The 17,567-nt window shown below is 38.4% G+C and overlaps 3 protein-coding genes across 3 annotated transcripts; 2 read left to right on the top strand and 1 right to left on the bottom strand.

The window, feature by feature from the left end:
* Positions 1-575: 575 nt before the first annotated feature.
* LOC5516718 (adenosine receptor A3) lies at positions 576-1,586 on the top strand. The gene has a single exon (XM_032386608.2). The coding sequence runs from the start codon at positions 576-578 to the stop codon at positions 1,584-1,586; it is 1,011 nt and encodes a 336-aa protein (XP_032242499.2).
* Positions 1,587-4,140: 2,554 nt separating this feature from the next.
* On the bottom strand, positions 4,141-12,509 carry LOC5516717 (ADP-ribosylation factor-like protein 13B). The gene is made up of 13 exons (XM_001636688.3): positions 12,321-12,509; positions 12,173-12,243; positions 11,184-11,317; positions 9,391-9,506; positions 8,264-8,369; positions 7,775-7,832; positions 7,504-7,583; positions 6,866-6,930; positions 6,623-6,707; positions 5,914-6,045; positions 5,310-5,646; positions 4,886-4,926; positions 4,141-4,739 (listed from the first exon to the last, which is right to left on the bottom strand). Exons 1-13 carry the CDS (start codon positions 12,377-12,379, stop codon positions 4,656-4,658), a joined length of 1,368 nt encoding a protein of 455 aa, XP_001636738.3. The 5' UTR covers positions 12,380-12,509; the 3' UTR covers positions 4,141-4,655.
* Positions 12,510-12,956: 447 nt separating this feature from the next.
* Positions 12,957-15,945, top strand: LOC116620785. The gene is made up of 3 exons (XM_048722066.1): positions 12,957-12,991; positions 13,545-13,746; positions 14,682-15,945. Exons 1-3 carry the CDS (start codon positions 12,957-12,959, stop codon positions 15,078-15,080), a joined length of 636 nt encoding a protein of 211 aa, XP_048578023.1. The 3' UTR covers positions 15,081-15,945.
* The last annotated feature ends 1,622 nt before the right edge of the window (positions 15,946-17,567 follow it).

Raw genomic sequence — 17,567 nt, 5'->3', positions numbered from 1 at the left:
TCGCCGAAACTACTTACGTTCTACTAAAGAAAAACACTAGAAAAAGGAGCAGAAAAAACACTGCCTAAAGATGTCTCTCAAGTTGTCTCAGAGTCAGTTTATCATTTGTCATTAAGTTGGCATGTTTAAGAAATATCGTGAGAATAGACAGATGGTAGTGCCTGAAGAACGCTTTCGATATATCGAACAGAGCTGTTATCACTTGACATTGAGTTTGGGTGAGTGATCGTCCAAATGTAGGAAACCACTTCTTGTAGAAAATTCGACAAATTCGAATGAAATTGTCAAGTCGTGTCAATGGCGTCGAAAGAAATTAATCGAGTGTGTATGTGACGAATAGTCAAAGTATCAAAATTTAAGTAAGCAAGAAAATGTCAACATACAGCTTGACAGCAAAGAAAAAAAGGCCGAAGAATTTCTTTGAAAGCAAAAACAAGTAGTCGTCGAACAAAAACAGTGTTGAGCTCGATTCCAAGAAAGCTCACAAAGACAAACATCGCAGGACTATTGCCGTTTTTGATAAAGCCCAAATAACATTGTTTCTAGCTTAACAATAGTTTTAGAAGCACGAAGAGATGAACTTCACTGAACTGCATGGTCCATGGTGTCTTTTCAGGGAGCAGTATCCATGGCGACAGTTGCTAGGGGCAACCACTACTCATGCTCTTGCTCTGCAGACGCTTGTCATCAACGCAGCGACTGCGCCGTTTACATTTGCTCTAAATATCTTGGTTATTGTATCGCTAGTCAAGTTCAGGTCGCTTCGTGGCACGTCCAACTTGATTCTCGGCGCCATGGCAATCAGTGATGCAGTTAGTGGGCTCATAACACAACCGCTGTATGTGGCCCAGGAGTCACTTTTCCTGCAAGGGAAAGAACCACCCTGTGAGCTGGAGGACGCAAGCATGCTTATCGGAAGAACTAATTCCATGGTTTCTATCATGATCCTGGCGATTCTTAACGTTGAGAGATACATCTCGTTAAAGTACACGTTACGTCATTTGGTGATCGTAACGTCACGTCGCCTGACAGTCGTCATTGCCGCAGCCTGTTTGTTACCAATACTTCTTAACATAGCAGGCTCCATCGATACTCTCTCCCCGTATAACTTGTATCTTGTCATGATTGTTGTGGCCTTAAGTGTCTTGACATCTGTTTACTGCTCCTTTAAGATTATGCAAATCAGTAGGCGTCATCAAAGACAGATTGCCGCTGACCACATCACCACAGGGCTACCGCGAAATCGCCTCAAGTTTAGTTCGGTCCGCGCGCTGTTTATTATCGTAACTACCCTAAGGCTGTTTACTTACGGCTTAATATTTGTATCAAATATCTTTAAAGAAAAGCTGATGGTGTTTGGCCCAATAGCACTGAACATTGCGTTACTGGTTTCGGTAGTAAATCCCATTGTCTATTGCGCAAGAATCAAGAGTTTCAAGAAAGCATTCAAGAAAATTTTGGGCTTTAGCAAAGTTAAGATAAGTGGTACTCTTACTCAATGTCAAACTCGTTCTTCAAGAGATTGCGTCAAAAACTGTGTACGACGCAATCAAGTCCCTGGCGTTGTCCGGGATTTCTGTGGTTGACCGTGAGGCAAAAGGACTGGGGAACGTGGTTGACTTTGACGTCATAACTCACAGGAAACCCGATCAGATAATTTGGGAATAAAGACCTGGCAAAACGGATCACGACAGTTTGTTCGAGGAGAAATCCGGCATAAGATTCTTTGTGGATTCCTTAACTGTAAAAGTTTCTAAAATTGTTTTCCATTTCTTAGATGTTTGGAAGTTTGATAGAGGAAGGTGTTTTCTCGAGTGGCGGCGACCGTGTCAAGACTGCGTGGTTACATAGATTACCGGACTGGCAGGCGAAATCACAGGGCTTCCGCGTGATGAAAAAAACTGAGTCGCACAGTAATATAATATACCATTTATCTTGGGGCTTCTCGCGCGGCATGCTCGGCTATGGTCTGTATGATTGTTTTACATACTACTTATTAGCCGAGCGCTTATTAAATCTCAGCCCGCGGGCTTTTTGTACAGACCGACGCCGCAGGCGAGGTCTGTGCAAAAAGACCAAGGGCTGAGATTTCTCAGTACGGACCGAGCAAGCGAGGTTAATAAGTTATTTATTATAGGGCTTTTTAAAATATTTGTACGAGAAGGAAAACTTATGCTGCTGCAGTAGCGGATCTAGGGGGGGGGGGGGGGTAGCGAGGCTTAACCACCACCCCTTGGGCTGCCAGAAAGCCATGTGTAACAAAAAAAATACCCCTCCCCCCCTTTGTCACTGAGCCAAACCCATCTTTAACGAAAATCTAGATCCGCACCTGTGTTGAAGTGAAAGAAGAAACCCTTCTTTCTGGATTTACAAGCCACGAGTGCTCAATTCAAAAGCTCGAAATAATCGATTTGTAAGATTTTTCGATAGGTGGATTTGTAAAATGACTATCGAAAATTGCATTTCACGCCGTATTTACCGACCTTCACAATAAAACATCCTTTCTTTTATGTTAATATTTCCTTTAGGGAAAATCGTCTTCAAACTCCCTGTGTTATGACAATCTCAAGATTTCCCACCATAATGATTTTGCAACGCGCGCGACAATTTCAAGTTTGCTGAAATTTTATTTGCGAAAAAAAAGGTAGCAATCATCTCTTTATACGGGAAATAAACGCAAATTACTCGAGGAATTTACCTGCATAATGTATCTTCATTCAAGAGAAGTATTTTAGTGAATATATCTTACTGTCTGTGGAGAATTAGAGTGAAAGAAAACATCACTACGATCAATTCGAGTGGAAACACAGGTAACCCAAGCACTCGGTTTGTATTCTAGTACGCAATAGAATTTGTATAGTGATAAAAAAGTGGAAAATTAAAGGAAATAGACTTCATAGTGGACTCACTTCATTATTGTCATACATACGTCTTGTATGGGTGCTGAAATGGAAACGAATGAGTAAAATGGGTTCATACTACTCAGTGAGAGATCCCAAAAACAGACAAGAATAAGGTGAGTCCGCTAGAAAGTCTATTTTCTTTAATTTTCCATTTTTTGATCTCTATACAAATTCTCTTGCGTACTAGAATACAAACCGAGTGCTTATCTATGAAGCCAAGACCTTATATTTCGCAATTTCGTGAAGATAACTCAACGAAGGTTAACACGATGCGAACACGTGAAAAAGCAATATAAGAGGATTTATTCACTATTGAAGATAACACAGGTACAATCGAAGCTGACCTTACTATTTGTTGTTATCTATACACTTGAGGTTTCGAAGCTAAGGGAAATCACACCAATAATATAAGTGTGAGAAGCCTTCAAAGATCCCCTTGAGTTTATACGTTTCGGGCCGCCATTTTATTTCTTTGCATTGAATTTGTCTCTAGTGCGCATGCGTGAATTTTTTTTTTGATCCTGTCCTTGGGACTAAATTATTTCACAAAATTGTTGGTAACAATTCATGAACGAATAAAAACATTGTGTGGAAATACGAACTGGATTTCACTGAATGGTCAATGAGAACAAAATCTTCATGAACATCAGCGAAACTCTCAGAACCGACTGCTGAAGAAAGGTAAACAAAATTGAAAATTATTTTGAAGAAAAAAAAAATAAGATAAGTAAGCTTAAGTATGTAATAAAACTCACTGTCTGAATATAACTATTGAAACTCATCCTTGCAGAAAAGTGGCAACAAATCGCTATTACAGTGTTGTTGTTTTTATCGAGTGAGTCGTCGGTCCGGAAATTTTTTTGTAACGACCGCGGTCGTTACAGGAGGACCCGGACCGCTCAACAGCCAATCAGGGTGCGCCATTCCACCAGAAGTGGATGTTGCCATATAATAATCTATATCGCCAAAATTGAGAAAGTTTTGAGATGAAAAATTGTCCAATTTACTTGCGAGAACTTGAACTGAATTGCGTTGGGTGGCTAGACAAGAGAATATAAGTTGACAAACTTGTGTTCAAAATTTAAACATGTTCAAATTCGACGCAAAAAGTCAACGCAAGTGGACTCAAAACTTGCGACCGCTTGCGTTACGACAGGGTTTAAGCTTAACAAACACATTAAATGTCTTTGAATCTTCAGAACTGGACGCAAATAACAGGAGAACACACAAGCAACGGTTGGCTTATCAAATATTTGTATATTTTAAATAAATATCATTTTCTATCTGACATATGTACATGACTTTGTACACTTTGGCAAGATAAAAATCTGTCTAAAATGTACCTCCCTTCTCGAGTACCTTAAGTACTGGAGTACCATTGAGAACTTTGTTGTCGAAGTTCAAAGAAGTCACTTGCTAAAAAGGCATTAGCAATACTTGCTATTTTGATTTCCTCGATGGATTTCTGAGTATTTACATGATTTCGCCTGTTTTCGAGCTTTCTTAATGATAAACATAGTGAAGAAAAATTCCCCTTTGGTGGAAGGATGTTAGAAGTTACAGTGTTTTTTTGCACGATGACAATATAAGCTGGCCGTTTTCTTAGTAAAAAAAAACGAGTGAGTCGTTCTCAGTATAGAAAAAGTGATTCTATATCGTTATGTACAATGCTTGTGTTAAAATTAAAATAATAATTTGCTAATTCGACTTAAGAATTTTCTAGGAAATTTCTTGGAAACTAATATAACTGCGCTACGTCATGACGTCATGATCCTCACTGTTAGGGCGCGTGCGCACCCACGACTTGTTCCTGATTGGTCCAAGTGGCTTGGTATCCTAAGGAGAAATGAGGTATACATCAGCAGTGCAAAATAACTAACAATAGGGTTAAAATGAAATTTGAAAAGCCACAAGGGTAATTTGGTTCACTTCAGCCGATTGCATTGGCGGTCATGGTCCAAAAAAGGATCGTCTTTCCTTACCTCATCACTCTCTTGGTTGGAGGGACCACTAAACGGTGAGCCTGGCAGAAAATACGCAAGCAGAATTAGAATAAGGTCAGATTGCAATCATGTTGACGGTGGTGGTGCTGATGGTTGATGATGGTGGTGATAAAAATGGCGGTGATGATTTAATGATAATGATATGATAATGTTGTCGTTGATGATGGTGATGACGGAGATTGTGATTTTGATGGTGATTATGCTGCTGATGGGTGATGATGATGATGAGGAGGAGTTCCAAGCTGCATTTTACCATGAGCAGTTTAGCAGATGTCAATCACTGATCAGAGTTCAAAGAATATTGCAGAAATACTTGAAGATTATGTGGTGTTGTAAATGACGAACATGGTAATTTGACGAAATGTAACAATGGTGTTAATGATACAGTAGATATTTTTAGTACCAGAAAATCTAGGGCTAGCCAGCGGCTCAAGTCTTCGACCACCAGCATTTCCAGGAAAGCCATTCAGCGTACCAGGCGGGGTCCCCCAGGCAGACAATGGCGGTAATTCCTGGACATTCTCTGTGTCTTCGCTGATTGGCGCTGTCTTGTTTCCTTTTCGTTTCTTTTTCTTCTTCTTTTTCTTTCCCTCTCCTGAATCTTCCGCAGTGTTTGAAAGCTCAGGTGAATTGGTAATTGGGGCGAGTCTGCCAGCTCGGTTGTCGGGGCCCTCTAAGAGCTGTAGTCTGTTGTAAAGTCCATTCATGCTAACTGCTTCTGTGCTTGAGGCAACAGTATCCTGAAGGAAATTGAAGGCAGACGTTAGTCTATACACAACGAGTTTATAATTACATAGAGATAAAGTGATACATATTGTTCACAATCACTTTTTATACCTACTTACAGGACACTGTTGTTTTGTTTTTGCTTTGACTATTCAAAACCCTCGTCATTCATAACAAACCAGCTTAATTACGTACCCTGAGGTCCCCCCATAACTTACCTGCCCTCCTCAGGATATTAAATTGACACACCCTTAGTTAAAAAAAGCCATAAAATATCTTACCCTGACAGGAGACGAATTTCCATCGACAGCATCAAGAGAAAACTCTTTTTTCACCTTCTTCTTTTTCTTCCTTTTCTTCTTTTTCTCTGGAGTGCTTGGGTCGGGAGATGGAGTCGATCGCTTACTTGTCTTCTGAAATATATATTATATAAATATATATATTTGTTACTGCACCTTGTTAATAAAAAAATACCGATTGAACCAATTAATTACTGCGCTTTTCGGTATTCTGCAAACTCTCCCAGACGATTTCCAACAGCTGGATCGCCTTCTGGCACGCGTCATTCAAATTCCTTAAAGCGTTTACATTGGCCAGCAGTGAAATGGCTTCAGCCTGGCGCTGTTCAATCAAAAACATCTACATTTACATATGGGGGGCCTTGCGAAGGGTTACCCATCAAGCAAGACATTTGGGGAATTTTATAAAAGAAAACAAAATATAAAAAAATAGAAAATATAATAAAAAATAAGGAAGACCAAAACTGAAGCAGCGGTGTCAAAATACCAAAACATTTAATTTATAAATAAAAAATAAAATTAAAATTGTTTATACCTCAGCCTTTTATTATATACATTTAAATGAAGTGGATTCCAGAATGGCAGTTAGTTCGAATGACAAAAGGAAGAAAGCAGTTGGAAAGAGATTTCGCTGAATAATAAAAATGCAGTAAGATTAATCATATTGTGATTAAATGTCTAGTGTTTATACCTTTCCACCCCCTATCACAACATCATCATCAGACTCCTCTTCCATTCTCTTAGCACGTTCAGCTGCTTCTTGTTCTTCACGCTCCCTGGATACAGAACAGATATACTTAATACATCCACTCCTGAACTGGCTTATCCGGCCCTTAAAAAAAAATTGATAATTTTGTAAAAATTGAAAAAAAAACTCAACTCAACTCAAGTGAAACTATAGTTCAATTTGATTCAAAATCACAAAAATATATACCGTTCTGCCCTTGCTTTGCGTACTCTTTCAAGTTTAGCTTTCTTCTCTGCAGCATCTATTCTTTTCTAAAAGAAAAACAACAAATATTTCCAGCTGTTTTTTGCAACATGTAATACTCTCCTCCCGTGTCTAGAAGAAGTTAGTATACCATTTAAGTATACCTAAATCTACTGTATTAATTGTTACTGGTTACGTTTTTTTTTATGAGACATAAAACCAAGGCCACCTCTCCAAATGCTTGACATACAATTTAAAGGGAATGCTAAAGAACTTGAGTGGTATTTGCAAGAAAAGTAAACTTTTACAGTATCACAGCCATCTCTTATTCTCAACCCAAAGAACAAAGACTCCCCACATATATGTGCCTTGAATGCGAACCTTTATTTTATATTTCATCAATATTTTACATAAAAGCCTAATTTTCTGTCTGCTAAATGGGAAACCATTCCTAAGATGCCTAAGCATTTCTACTCTAAATCATTATCCCAAGGCAGTCCCTTAAAATGTAAATCAAATCAATCTGGGAGGAAAATCTCCCTTCTGGGGTTGACAGATATGCATTACAAGACCAACGCTCTACCAACTGTGCCACCAGCAGTACTACCCTATTAGCTAGTTATTACAATAGTTGTACACACCTTCTCGGCTATATCCTTTTCCACTCTTAGTGAGATTGAGGCAAAATTACTAGACACTTCTGATAATAACCACTGAAATCCTGGAGGAAAGAAAAATATGGAAATGAGATAAATTACAAGCCACAAAAATAAAATGCAATAGAATGAAATCCACAAAAATGTAATATATTCAGAAAATCTGAATTACAGATTGAGATAGGTGAGACCTGGTTTCAGGATGTGCTACTGCATACAATAAAGAGTCGTGCCTCTCTACTGAATGATGACTTACCTTTCTTTATTTGCTTATCAATTTTATTTCCCTGTCCTATGTAAGCTGAACATGTGTACTAAAAAACAAGAAAACTTAGTATAAGAGCATAGTGTATGTTCTATACCTCATACGTCAAACACATTGCAAGGATTTGCAAATTTTCCTCAAACCCAACAATTATTGAAGGGTAAACAAAAGCTTGGTTAGGATAAACATTTATCCCACTGTTTTCAGACATATCTCTTGTTTTTTAACCAAGAATATTAAGATTTTAACATAAGCCTGGCAAATCAAAAATTAATCAGTAATTTTGGCTAGAATGTGCCACTCAAAAATGAGATTTTTTTTTCTGCAAAACACCTATTAGAACTTTCTTGAGACCTGAAAAATTACAAAAAACGCCCAGGATGCTTATAAGATGGTCGTAACACTGTGTTGGACACAGCTAGCCCAACTCTGGCATGTTCTGTCTTTAACATGTTAGTTCATTGCTGTGAAACAACATACCACTTGACAGGGGCATTTGTGCTTAGCGATTAAGGCACCAAGATCCAGCGACTGGTACACCTCATCGTCATTCATGGCACCTTCTAAGTCCTGCTTGTTTGCAAGTCTGCGAAACAAAAAAGTAAAGGAAATGAATAAAATACACTTCTGCAAAATTCTTGTTTGTAGACAAACAACAAGGGTTTAAATGAGGATATTGTACATATGTATAATAAAGCCTGCTTGAGGCAAGGGAAGACTTAATAATAATAATTTATTTATACAATATAGCGCTATTTCTTAAAAATCCAATAGCACTTAATAATAATAAAATAATTAATAACAAGAACAAGAAATAAGAATAAAAATAAGAAGAATAAGATAAGTAAGATAAGTATAAAAAATATAAATACTATTCATACAGACATGAATAGAAATAGAAAAATTACATGGCTTTAGACTTTTTTTGACATGTTCGTTTAGCAGGCGAATAGTAACATGACATCATACAGTACATAATAACTAAAAGATATATTAAAAAGGTGAGTGAAACTTTAAAAACATCTAAAGACTGGGTGGCTCACAAGCCATCAGGGAGGGCGTTCCAGGGGGTTGGGTCAACAATAGAGATTGATCTTTTTAGATGCAGTGGATTAACTTAAGATTCGGGTTTCTTAAGTTTTTTACTTTTGTCTTGTAACCTTACATTTACATATATCTCAATTAGCCCAGAATTTAGCTTTTTTGTTCATATGGGATTATTTACAGTAGCATGCAGTCAATCAAACTACAGTGCCACAGCAGGCCTCGAAATATTGGAGGGGGACAATACAGAAACAATAAGAAAATATTGGGGGCACAGCCACGCCCCTGGTCATTTCCTTTTAATTTCTTAAAATATTGGGGGGTGAGGGGGAGGGGACATGTGCCCACAGTGCCCCACCTCCTGCTACGGCCCTTAACTATATACTTTATACAACCTATAGGGGCTGGAGGGACATTGCCCCCTCCCACAGTAGGGGTGTGGCTGCCCCCATGACAGTTTTCTTAATATCTACATACCATGCCCCCCATTTTTTCAAGGAATGTTCAACCCTTTTGTAAACAGAGAATAAGGGGCATGAAAGTGGAAAATAAAACAAACTTACATTAACAAAGGTTTCCCAGATACCCTTGGATTTTGCTTAGTTTCATGTAGGATTGATCTACATTCATCCATTCTTTCCCGATTGCTTGCATCTACCACAAACACCACGCCAAACACCTGGAAATAAAACAATTCATGTCTCCAAACAGGCATTCAGCAGCCTTCATCACCTTGCACAGAAGATAACCTCTAAAACGAACACTGGACACTTTGGACTATGTATTTGTATCTTACAAGCAGGGCTTCTGGAATTACGCACTTGTACGGAAGCGCGTAATTTGGCTTTTTCCGCGTAATCCGTGTAATCCACAAATTTCCATGTAATCCCGCGTAATTTGGCTAAATTTTGAAAGACAAAACATTTAATTGCACAGCTGATGTGTTCCTTTAGGGTTGTTACCTCTATTTCTCGTGAAAAAAGAGAGATATTCTTCGTAAGAGTGCGATATTTCGAACTGAATTTCCGAAAACAAATAAAATGACTAGGCGTTCTTTGCTAAACTGCGAAGGCCTAGGACTAATAATAAAATAATTTTTCTTAATTGGCTGGTGGCTAGGAGCCAATGAAAACTGGCCTAAGATATTTACACGCAAGAAAATTAACCTTTTCAAGTTATTTCGTGCTTTCCTTCTGTACAAAATGTTGTTTGGGCATAACAGTTGATATTCCGTGTAATTTAGCGCGTAATTCAGTAAAGAATTCCGCAAAATTTTGATTTTTAAAGAAAAATGTATTGCAAAATCCCGCGTAATTTAGCGCTTAATGATTGATTTTCTGCGTAATTTAGCGCGTAATTTAGCCAAGAATCCTGCGTAATTTTGAGTTTTTTCCTGCGTAATTCCAAAAGCCCTGTACAAGTATGCCAGCCAGCTGCGTTGAATCATTTGTTCATGTATAAGCACAATAGTGTAGCCTGACAATACCTGTAATTCAGCCTTGTCTTCAAAAGGTATAAAATAAACTTTGCTATCTACCTATCTTAAAGTATATAGATACTGTATCTACGTATTCATCATGATATTAATAGTAATCAAGTTCTGAAATGTAACTACACAGAATGTATTATGGATATTGTTACTGTTATGACAACTTAAAGATAATACTGTATATCAAGGTTTCATATGACAGCTCTATCACATGTTATATAATTATAGTGTTTAATTGAATGGCAAAGTTAGCTATTATTGAAAAGTGGAATATCTACTGCATGTGTGAGTGTAATGGAATATCAGAGCAATGGCAATAGTATTAAAGATAGAAGTAGGGGATGAATAAATCAAGGTTGAAGTCATATGATTTAATCCTGGCAATAGTATTAAAGATAGAAGTAGGGGATGAATAAATCAAGGTTGAAGTCATATGATTTAATCCTATGTGATAACATAGTTTTTTTTTACATTTACAGCATTAGCCTGGGCTCTTTTGCATGTCTTTGCTCTCATAATCCAGCATTCCAGCTGCAATAAGAGTGATTAGCTAACCAAATTTATCCATCTATTCAAATCATTGTTTTTTAGAAGTGTATAATATTCCATTAAACCTTGTATTGATTTATTTGCCTATTTCAATCATGGCTAAGCATACCACCTAGATTCTCTAGCTTGTCTGTAGTTTTTTTACAGTTATAAATACTATAATAAAAATAGACAGGCAGAATATTAACAGTAAACCTTATAATGACCTATTTGCCTATCCCCCTATGGCTAAAGATGCCAACTATGTCTATAGCTTGTCTGTAGTCTTTCTAGTTATACTTGGAAAATAGACTGTAGTGACAAAAGCTTCCACCTTACCTCAGCGTAATAATCTTTCCATATTCCTCTTATTTTAGCCCCACCGCCCAGGTCATAAACAGTGACATTGAATCTATACATGTTGAAGTTTGACGAAAGAAAACCCACAGTCGGCGTTATACCATCTAAAGCCTCTGTAACAAACAAAACATGAACAATATTAAATTTTATTTACTCCTTGCTAGAACTATTAAGGCAGAGCTTAGAGCAGATTGCTTTAATGACATGTACTGTTTTTAAAACTGTTAACATCTGCTGTGCTTTATTAATTCTTCAGTACATAAGTCTGTTAACAAACATTACCTGCAAGGTTACTAATAGCACAAAAATAGTATAAGCATAATTGACTAAATTGTAATTATTAAGAGCAAGAGCAAGCAAAAAATAAATCCAAGTCAATCCTATGCATTTATTCACGTGACATCCCCTTAGCAACTTGTTTTCTTATTTTGAATTTGCACGAAGAGTAAAATGTGCTTCTACTTTTAAACAAACTTCTTCAAGTCTCAGAGAACAATTTCTGCGAACATGTAAGAAGTTAATAAAAATGTAATTGATTGATTGATTTGATTGAAGTTGCAACTAAAGTATACATGTAACAGGGCCTTACATAGTAACTGGCTCAACATTACAAGTAAATGTCTAAATTTTCACTCACATTGAATAACTTACAAGGGCAACTTCTGTTATCAACAAATACAATCAAAAGAGAGAAGGAAATACGTAAGAGATCTCAAATCACTTGTTTTCAAAAAGAGTGAATACAATTCGGCATGATTCGATTCTCTCAAGATTGATTCAAAAGTACTTATGGCATTTTGTGTGACACTTAAAAGGAGAGAGAGGAATGTTTAAAGGGATAATAACGTAAATAAGTAATATTCATAATCGTGAATTAAAAAGTCTCATCCATTGTAACTCGTTGTATAAATTTCTACGAGTATTAAAAAAACTATCAATATATTAAATATTTTAAGAACTACACAAACCTCCTTTCAGATCGGCTACCGTGGATGTTTTCCCTGCATTGTCCAAGCCAACCATTAAAATCGTAACTTTTCTGACAAAACAAAATAACGAGAAAGAAACTTATTTTTAGGGAAACAGTAATATATCTTTCAGTCGTTTCAGACATACTTTACAGGCTCCCGCTTCCATTTTATCCATGAGAAACAGTTAGCCATGAGACTAAACATACTCTGTGAGAAATTAAATGTCTAAAGTCCGTGTTATTGCCCAGTTTATGGTATCTTTTACACCGCTGTCGGCGAACCAGACGCCATGTTTTCGTTCATTCTGATATTTCCCTAGAACTCGGATATCACGTGACCCAAAACATTAGTCGATTATAATGTTGTCGTGGCAACTCAATCAACAGCTATTTAGCGTGACTTCTCCGTGAAAACTAGCGTGACTTTAATTATTTGAGAAAGAAAGGAGCGGAAAAAGTAGGCAAGCTTTTTTGATATTTTTTTTTCAAGTATTGAGATTATAAAGCAGCTAAACAACATTTTACCGAAAGTTTCAAGCTCACTTTTTTAAGTCATAGTCATATTTCAAGGTCACGCAATCGGGTACCCTGTGTAACACGAGCGAGATCGGTTTCAGTTTAGATCGCATCGAAGATAGCAAAATAAGTGAGTGGTCGGTTGTTTTATCGGAGATTTGTACAGTATTCCGATAGATATGGCCACAGAAAGTCCTACTATTGTAGTGGATGTCACATCTGATAATACATGACCACAGTGAGTGTGAAATATTTCTTTTTAGGATATGTTTTTTTGTCCAAAGGAATTTACAATCGAACAGTGAGTGTCAGTCACGAGAAGAGTTCCAAACGTATTATCTTTAAAATGGTCTTCTTTTAGGTTTTCGTGTGTATGTTGCAATACGTGATACTTGTGAGTTGGACTAAAAGCAGTTAGGGATACAATTTGTTGAAAAAATAAGCTACAGAGAGAAAATTAATTCTGCTTTTTAAGGGTTGACTGACTTCAAGTTATTCATCCCAGCAAAGACGACCAATCTAGCGTTACTTTGTATGCATTTATGACTCTTAACGTGCATTTATAACGTTTGTTTGTTCGTAGTACAGTATAGCGCACCCAGTTTTTTTTTTTTTTTTTTGGGGGGGGGGGGGGGGGTGCTATAGGCGAAATGCCACCCAGAACCCCTTCCCTTGTCTGCCGCCTTTGAGGATGATCTATATACTTAGATTAATGTGAGACCCCCTTAGGGAGGTGGCTGGTTGAATTCTCCTCCACCCCTAGCTATGCACCTGAAACCCTCTACTAACAGAAATGTGATTCACTGACCCTGAGGAAAGGGTTAAATTAAGGCCATTGGTATTTATACATACAGGTGTTTTGTTGGGAAGAGGCATCTTGAAGAAGCCATCAAATCGTTCACAGATGTAAAGTTTGTGGTAAACTGGAAGCCTTTCTTCCTGAATCCAAGTCTCCCTGATGATGGTGTTCCATTACTGGACTACCTGGCCGGCAAGTATGGCGCAGAGGCTGCCGAAGCTGCTCTCTCTAGTGCCGGAGATTCTTGCCGAAAAGTGGTAAGAAGAAGGGTTATCCAATGCACAACACAGGGAACACATATGTTACTCTAATGCAATGATATAACACATAGCCAGTTTATTGCAAGAGTCGGATTGTGTGTTTGGAATATGTGGTAAAAGGGGGTGGGGGTTGAAGTGGGAGGGGAGGGTATTTCAACCAATTTAGCTGACCTAGAAACCTATAAGTTTCTGGTATACCATATATACCTAGCTAGTACCCTTTGTTTCAAAGGTTCCTGCTCTGCAAAACACTGTAAGTATGAGGAGTGAATGCCTATGAAAGGGTGAGTGGGGGAATGGGCTAGTATGTCTCTTGTCTGTGACTTATTTCTCAGCTAGGCCCCCCCCCCCCAATATTTTGGAAAATCATAAGGAAATGACCCGTAGGGGTGCGGCTGTGCCCCCCCTCTCCAATATTTTCTTAACGTTTCTGTATTGTGCCCCCAAAAATTTCTAGGCCTGCAACGGCCCTGTCCACCTTTTATTTGAAGCCTGGGTGAACTATCCCCAGGCACACAGGGTACCCAGCTAGAAGTACCCCAAGTAAAGTAAATCAATCTCTAGCTATACATTTAAATTAAAATATTTCTTTGAAAACAAAAAAAGATTGCTGATGAATATAAATGTCTCTACTTTGATTCTGTCAGAGCGGTAAAACTTTGAGAGTGTAGAACCCATGGGGCTACTTACCCCCCCCCCCCCCCCCCCCCCCCGTCCCCATCCTAGTAGAGCTAGAATTTTACAAAAGCGCAATATTGGCCCTTTTTGCACAGGCCTTTGGGTTGGCATTGGCTTATTAATTCCCTTAACTATTTAAAACTGCATCTCATTGTCCTTGATTGCTACAAATAGTAAGACTAACTTGCTGTAAGCCATGCTTAGACTTTTCTCAGAGTAATCCAGACAATTGACATGATCCTACATTTATCTAGGGCATCAAATTTAACCCAAGCCCCCTCATGGTGAAAACAATCAAGGCCCATTGTCTGATCGACTACGCCACCACCCAAAACAAACAGGAAGCTGTGGCTGAAAGCCTCTTCCATCATTTCTTCGAGCTGGCACACAACATCAGCTGTGAAGACGTTCTTCAGCAGGTCGCATCTGAGTCAGACTTAGACACATCTGCGGCCATAATGCACATTCAAGATCAGGGCGTGGCTGCTAGGGTCATGGGGGAGGGGTTAGAGGCAAGGAAAACGGGGATCAGTAGTGTTCCTTTTTATAGTATTGTGGCTAAAGGGTGTGTCACTCCAGTTGCCTTATCAGGGGTCCAATCTTCAGATACTTTTAAGGAGATCTTTACTAAAATGCTGGACCAGCATATTTAGCGTTAGAAATTGCAACTAAAATATTCATTTGGCATGAGGGCCATTCCTTTTCCCACCCAGCTCCCCCTATCCCTTAAAACTATTAATGGCTGGTTCTTCCGACGACGTAAGCATAAGCGGAGACGGAAACTATTGGACCGTTAAGGCTGGTTCTCACGAGAGACGTAAGCGTAAGAGTCTTACGTCGCGAGAGAACCTGCTCGAAGTAAGCGCAAGGTTTTACGCATGCTCAGTTCGTAGTCTAGTGCCCATACCTCCTCGACGAGCCAAAGCTGGATGGGTTAATTTATGCTTATGTTCCGCTTATGCTTACGTTGATCCGGTTTTAAGCGACGTAAGCGTATCATAGACGTAATCAAAACTTCCAGTTCGTCTTGCGCTTATGCTTGCGCTTACGTCGAGCCGGTTCTAGCGCGACATAAGACTCTTACGCTTACGGTCCAATAGCCACTCAAATACGGCGAAAATGTCTGCGCTAAAAGACTAGATTGAACATAATAAGACACGATTCAATTTTGCATACAGTATGTTGACATCCAGGTCCATTAATAGATGTGTCACAGGCCAGGGGGAAACCTCAGAAGAATCCCCCCTTCCCCCCCCCCCCCCCTTCCTTCCCGAACTGGAAGGTCTGCTCTAATAAAGAAAAGTTGAGTACCACTGCGAGCTAGGAGGAGCTACATAAAAGAAAATAGTCCGCTAAATGGATAAAAGTCTTATTTTTCTGTGATGATGGCTTTTGACTAAATATTTACCAGGTCGTACGCCTGATGAAACCAGAAAACGTAACGATTGAGCCCTGAGATAGCAAATATCTTGTACGGTTAGTTTGCTATCCTGGGTAAATAAAGTCCATTGTATTGCATTGTATTGTGAAGCTATTTATTAGGAGATTTCTCCTGTGTACCCCGGCGTTTCAGGGTACAATGAAAAGAAAGACTTGAAATAACCCCAAAGTTGCTTTTCACGCTTCTCACCGGTCCAGTTCTTCATTCGTTCAGAAAGGCCTTGCTTTAGACTGTGATAAGTCAAGAGCATAATTGATTGACAGCGCACTACAGCAAAAGTCAAATAATGCCGTAGATTTTTTTTTTGACGGCGAATAAGGCCGCGTGTAATCTGAAAACCCTAGTGAGAAGAACCTCATTGTTTTCCTAACATAGAAGAAAAATAATGAAAGATCGCGATAATCACCGACAAGAAATTATCAGTCACATCCTCCAATAAATTTCCAACACACACACTGCTTTTACAATTTTGAAATATCTTTCGCGCTTCCCTTTAAAAAACATCAGAGATTGTTACATAATCGCCCGAAAGTAAACTGGCGACAATGCCGCGTTTAATCGGGTTTCATGATTTCATGGGAGTGTGCTGAGCTGACATGCAACAATCAGTCTCACCTGCGTTCATATCACCAGTGCAAACAAAGGAATTTGTCATAAAATATGTAAGCCATTTTAGATGTGTTTTTGCAGTATCATTTACTGAAGTGATATAAAGTCTTTCTCCTTGACTTTCGATGGCCTATGTCATCAGGTCAAGAACATTTTACTACTACTAAGTATTCTTAATTGGTAAGTGCCACATTTTAATGTGATTCTCTACGTTTTTTCTCTTTTCTTGTGCATTATTGTTTGTTATCGTTTGTTTGTGCCACCTTTTACTGCAAATGAAAAATTTTACGACAAATATTGTAGATATTATAAAGTTCAACGCGTTTCATTGAAAAACATATTTTGATTCACAGATAAAACAAAATTTGGTAACAATGTTAAAATGCATGCTTTCACTACATGGGCCTCACTGGAAATGCCATAAATATGATACAAGACTTGTATTCTCTAACTTGTACTAGTAGGAGGCATTTTCCATTTTCTTAGTTGAGTCAACAAATTAAAATAGGTGTACAAACGAACATTTTCTTGGAGCTTCAGAATTATCTATAGCTTTGTATATTTGTTTTATTAGTTATCCGTTAATTCATGTGCTTTGGTGCTATTTTTTTTTTCAAAACAGCAAATGTCCTGACTGCGAATTTTTTTCAAGCAGGAAATAATCTTTTCGGCTGCTCGCCGTGAAGCCATATAAAGGGCCTGGAACTGCTGTTTTCGCATGTTACTGCTCTTCTACTGCTACGTTCAAATGGATCAGTGGCACCACTTAGAAGTGGATGCGTTAAAGAAAGCAAGTTTGAAAACCCTGTTCATGGTAGGAAAAATTCTTTTATATAAATATAATAGTCGGGGGGCATATGTCGTAAAAAAAAGGGTCCGTATACCTAAACTACACAAGGTTTTTTGCCGTTTTCTGCTTTTATTTTTGCTAAATTCTGAATTTGCACCACATGGTGCAATTCCGGTGCAATTCCCAATGTGGGTAGCCTCCCTCGCAGGTGTTTTTAGGCAGGCGTCGCTCGAGCGACGGTGTGGGTACACCGGGAAAAAATACCAATAACATAGTCTAAGGCAAACTTGGAAACATCAC

Source organism: Nematostella vectensis, chromosome 14 (assembly GCF_932526225.1).
Source record: "Nematostella vectensis chromosome 14, jaNemVect1.1, whole genome shotgun sequence".
Classification (NCBI taxonomy): Eukaryota; Metazoa; Cnidaria; class Anthozoa; order Actiniaria; family Edwardsiidae; genus Nematostella; species Nematostella vectensis.
The sequence above is the reverse complement of the archived record's forward strand: the minus strand, read 5'-3'. Positions and strand labels throughout refer to the sequence as shown.

Coding starts and splice junctions, on each gene's coding strand:
- LOC5516718 (XM_032386608.2), top strand. CDS start 576: ATGAACTTCACTGAACTGCATGGTCCATGGTGTCTTTTCAGGGAGCAG.
- LOC5516717 (XM_001636688.3), bottom strand. CDS start 12,379: ATGTTTAGTCTCATGGCTAACTGTTTCTCATGGATAAAATGGAAGCGG. Junction 12,244..12,320: donor TGGAAGCGGGAGCCTGTAAA/GTATGTCTGAAA, acceptor TTGTTTTGTCAG/AAAAGTTACGATTTTAATGG. Junction 4,927..5,309: donor GGCTAGCCCTAGATTTTCTG/GTACTAAAAATA, acceptor ATTTTCTGCCAG/GCTCACCGTTTAGTGGTCCC.
- LOC116620785 (XM_048722066.1), top strand. CDS start 12,957: ATGTTTTTTTGTCCAAAGGAATTTACAATCGAACA. Junction 12,992..13,544: donor AAGGAATTTACAATCGAACA/GTGAGTGTCAGT, acceptor TTATACATACAG/GTGTTTTGTTGGGAAGAGGC. Junction 13,747..14,681: donor GAGATTCTTGCCGAAAAGTG/GTAAGAAGAAGG, acceptor ACATTTATCTAG/GGCATCAAATTTAACCCAAG.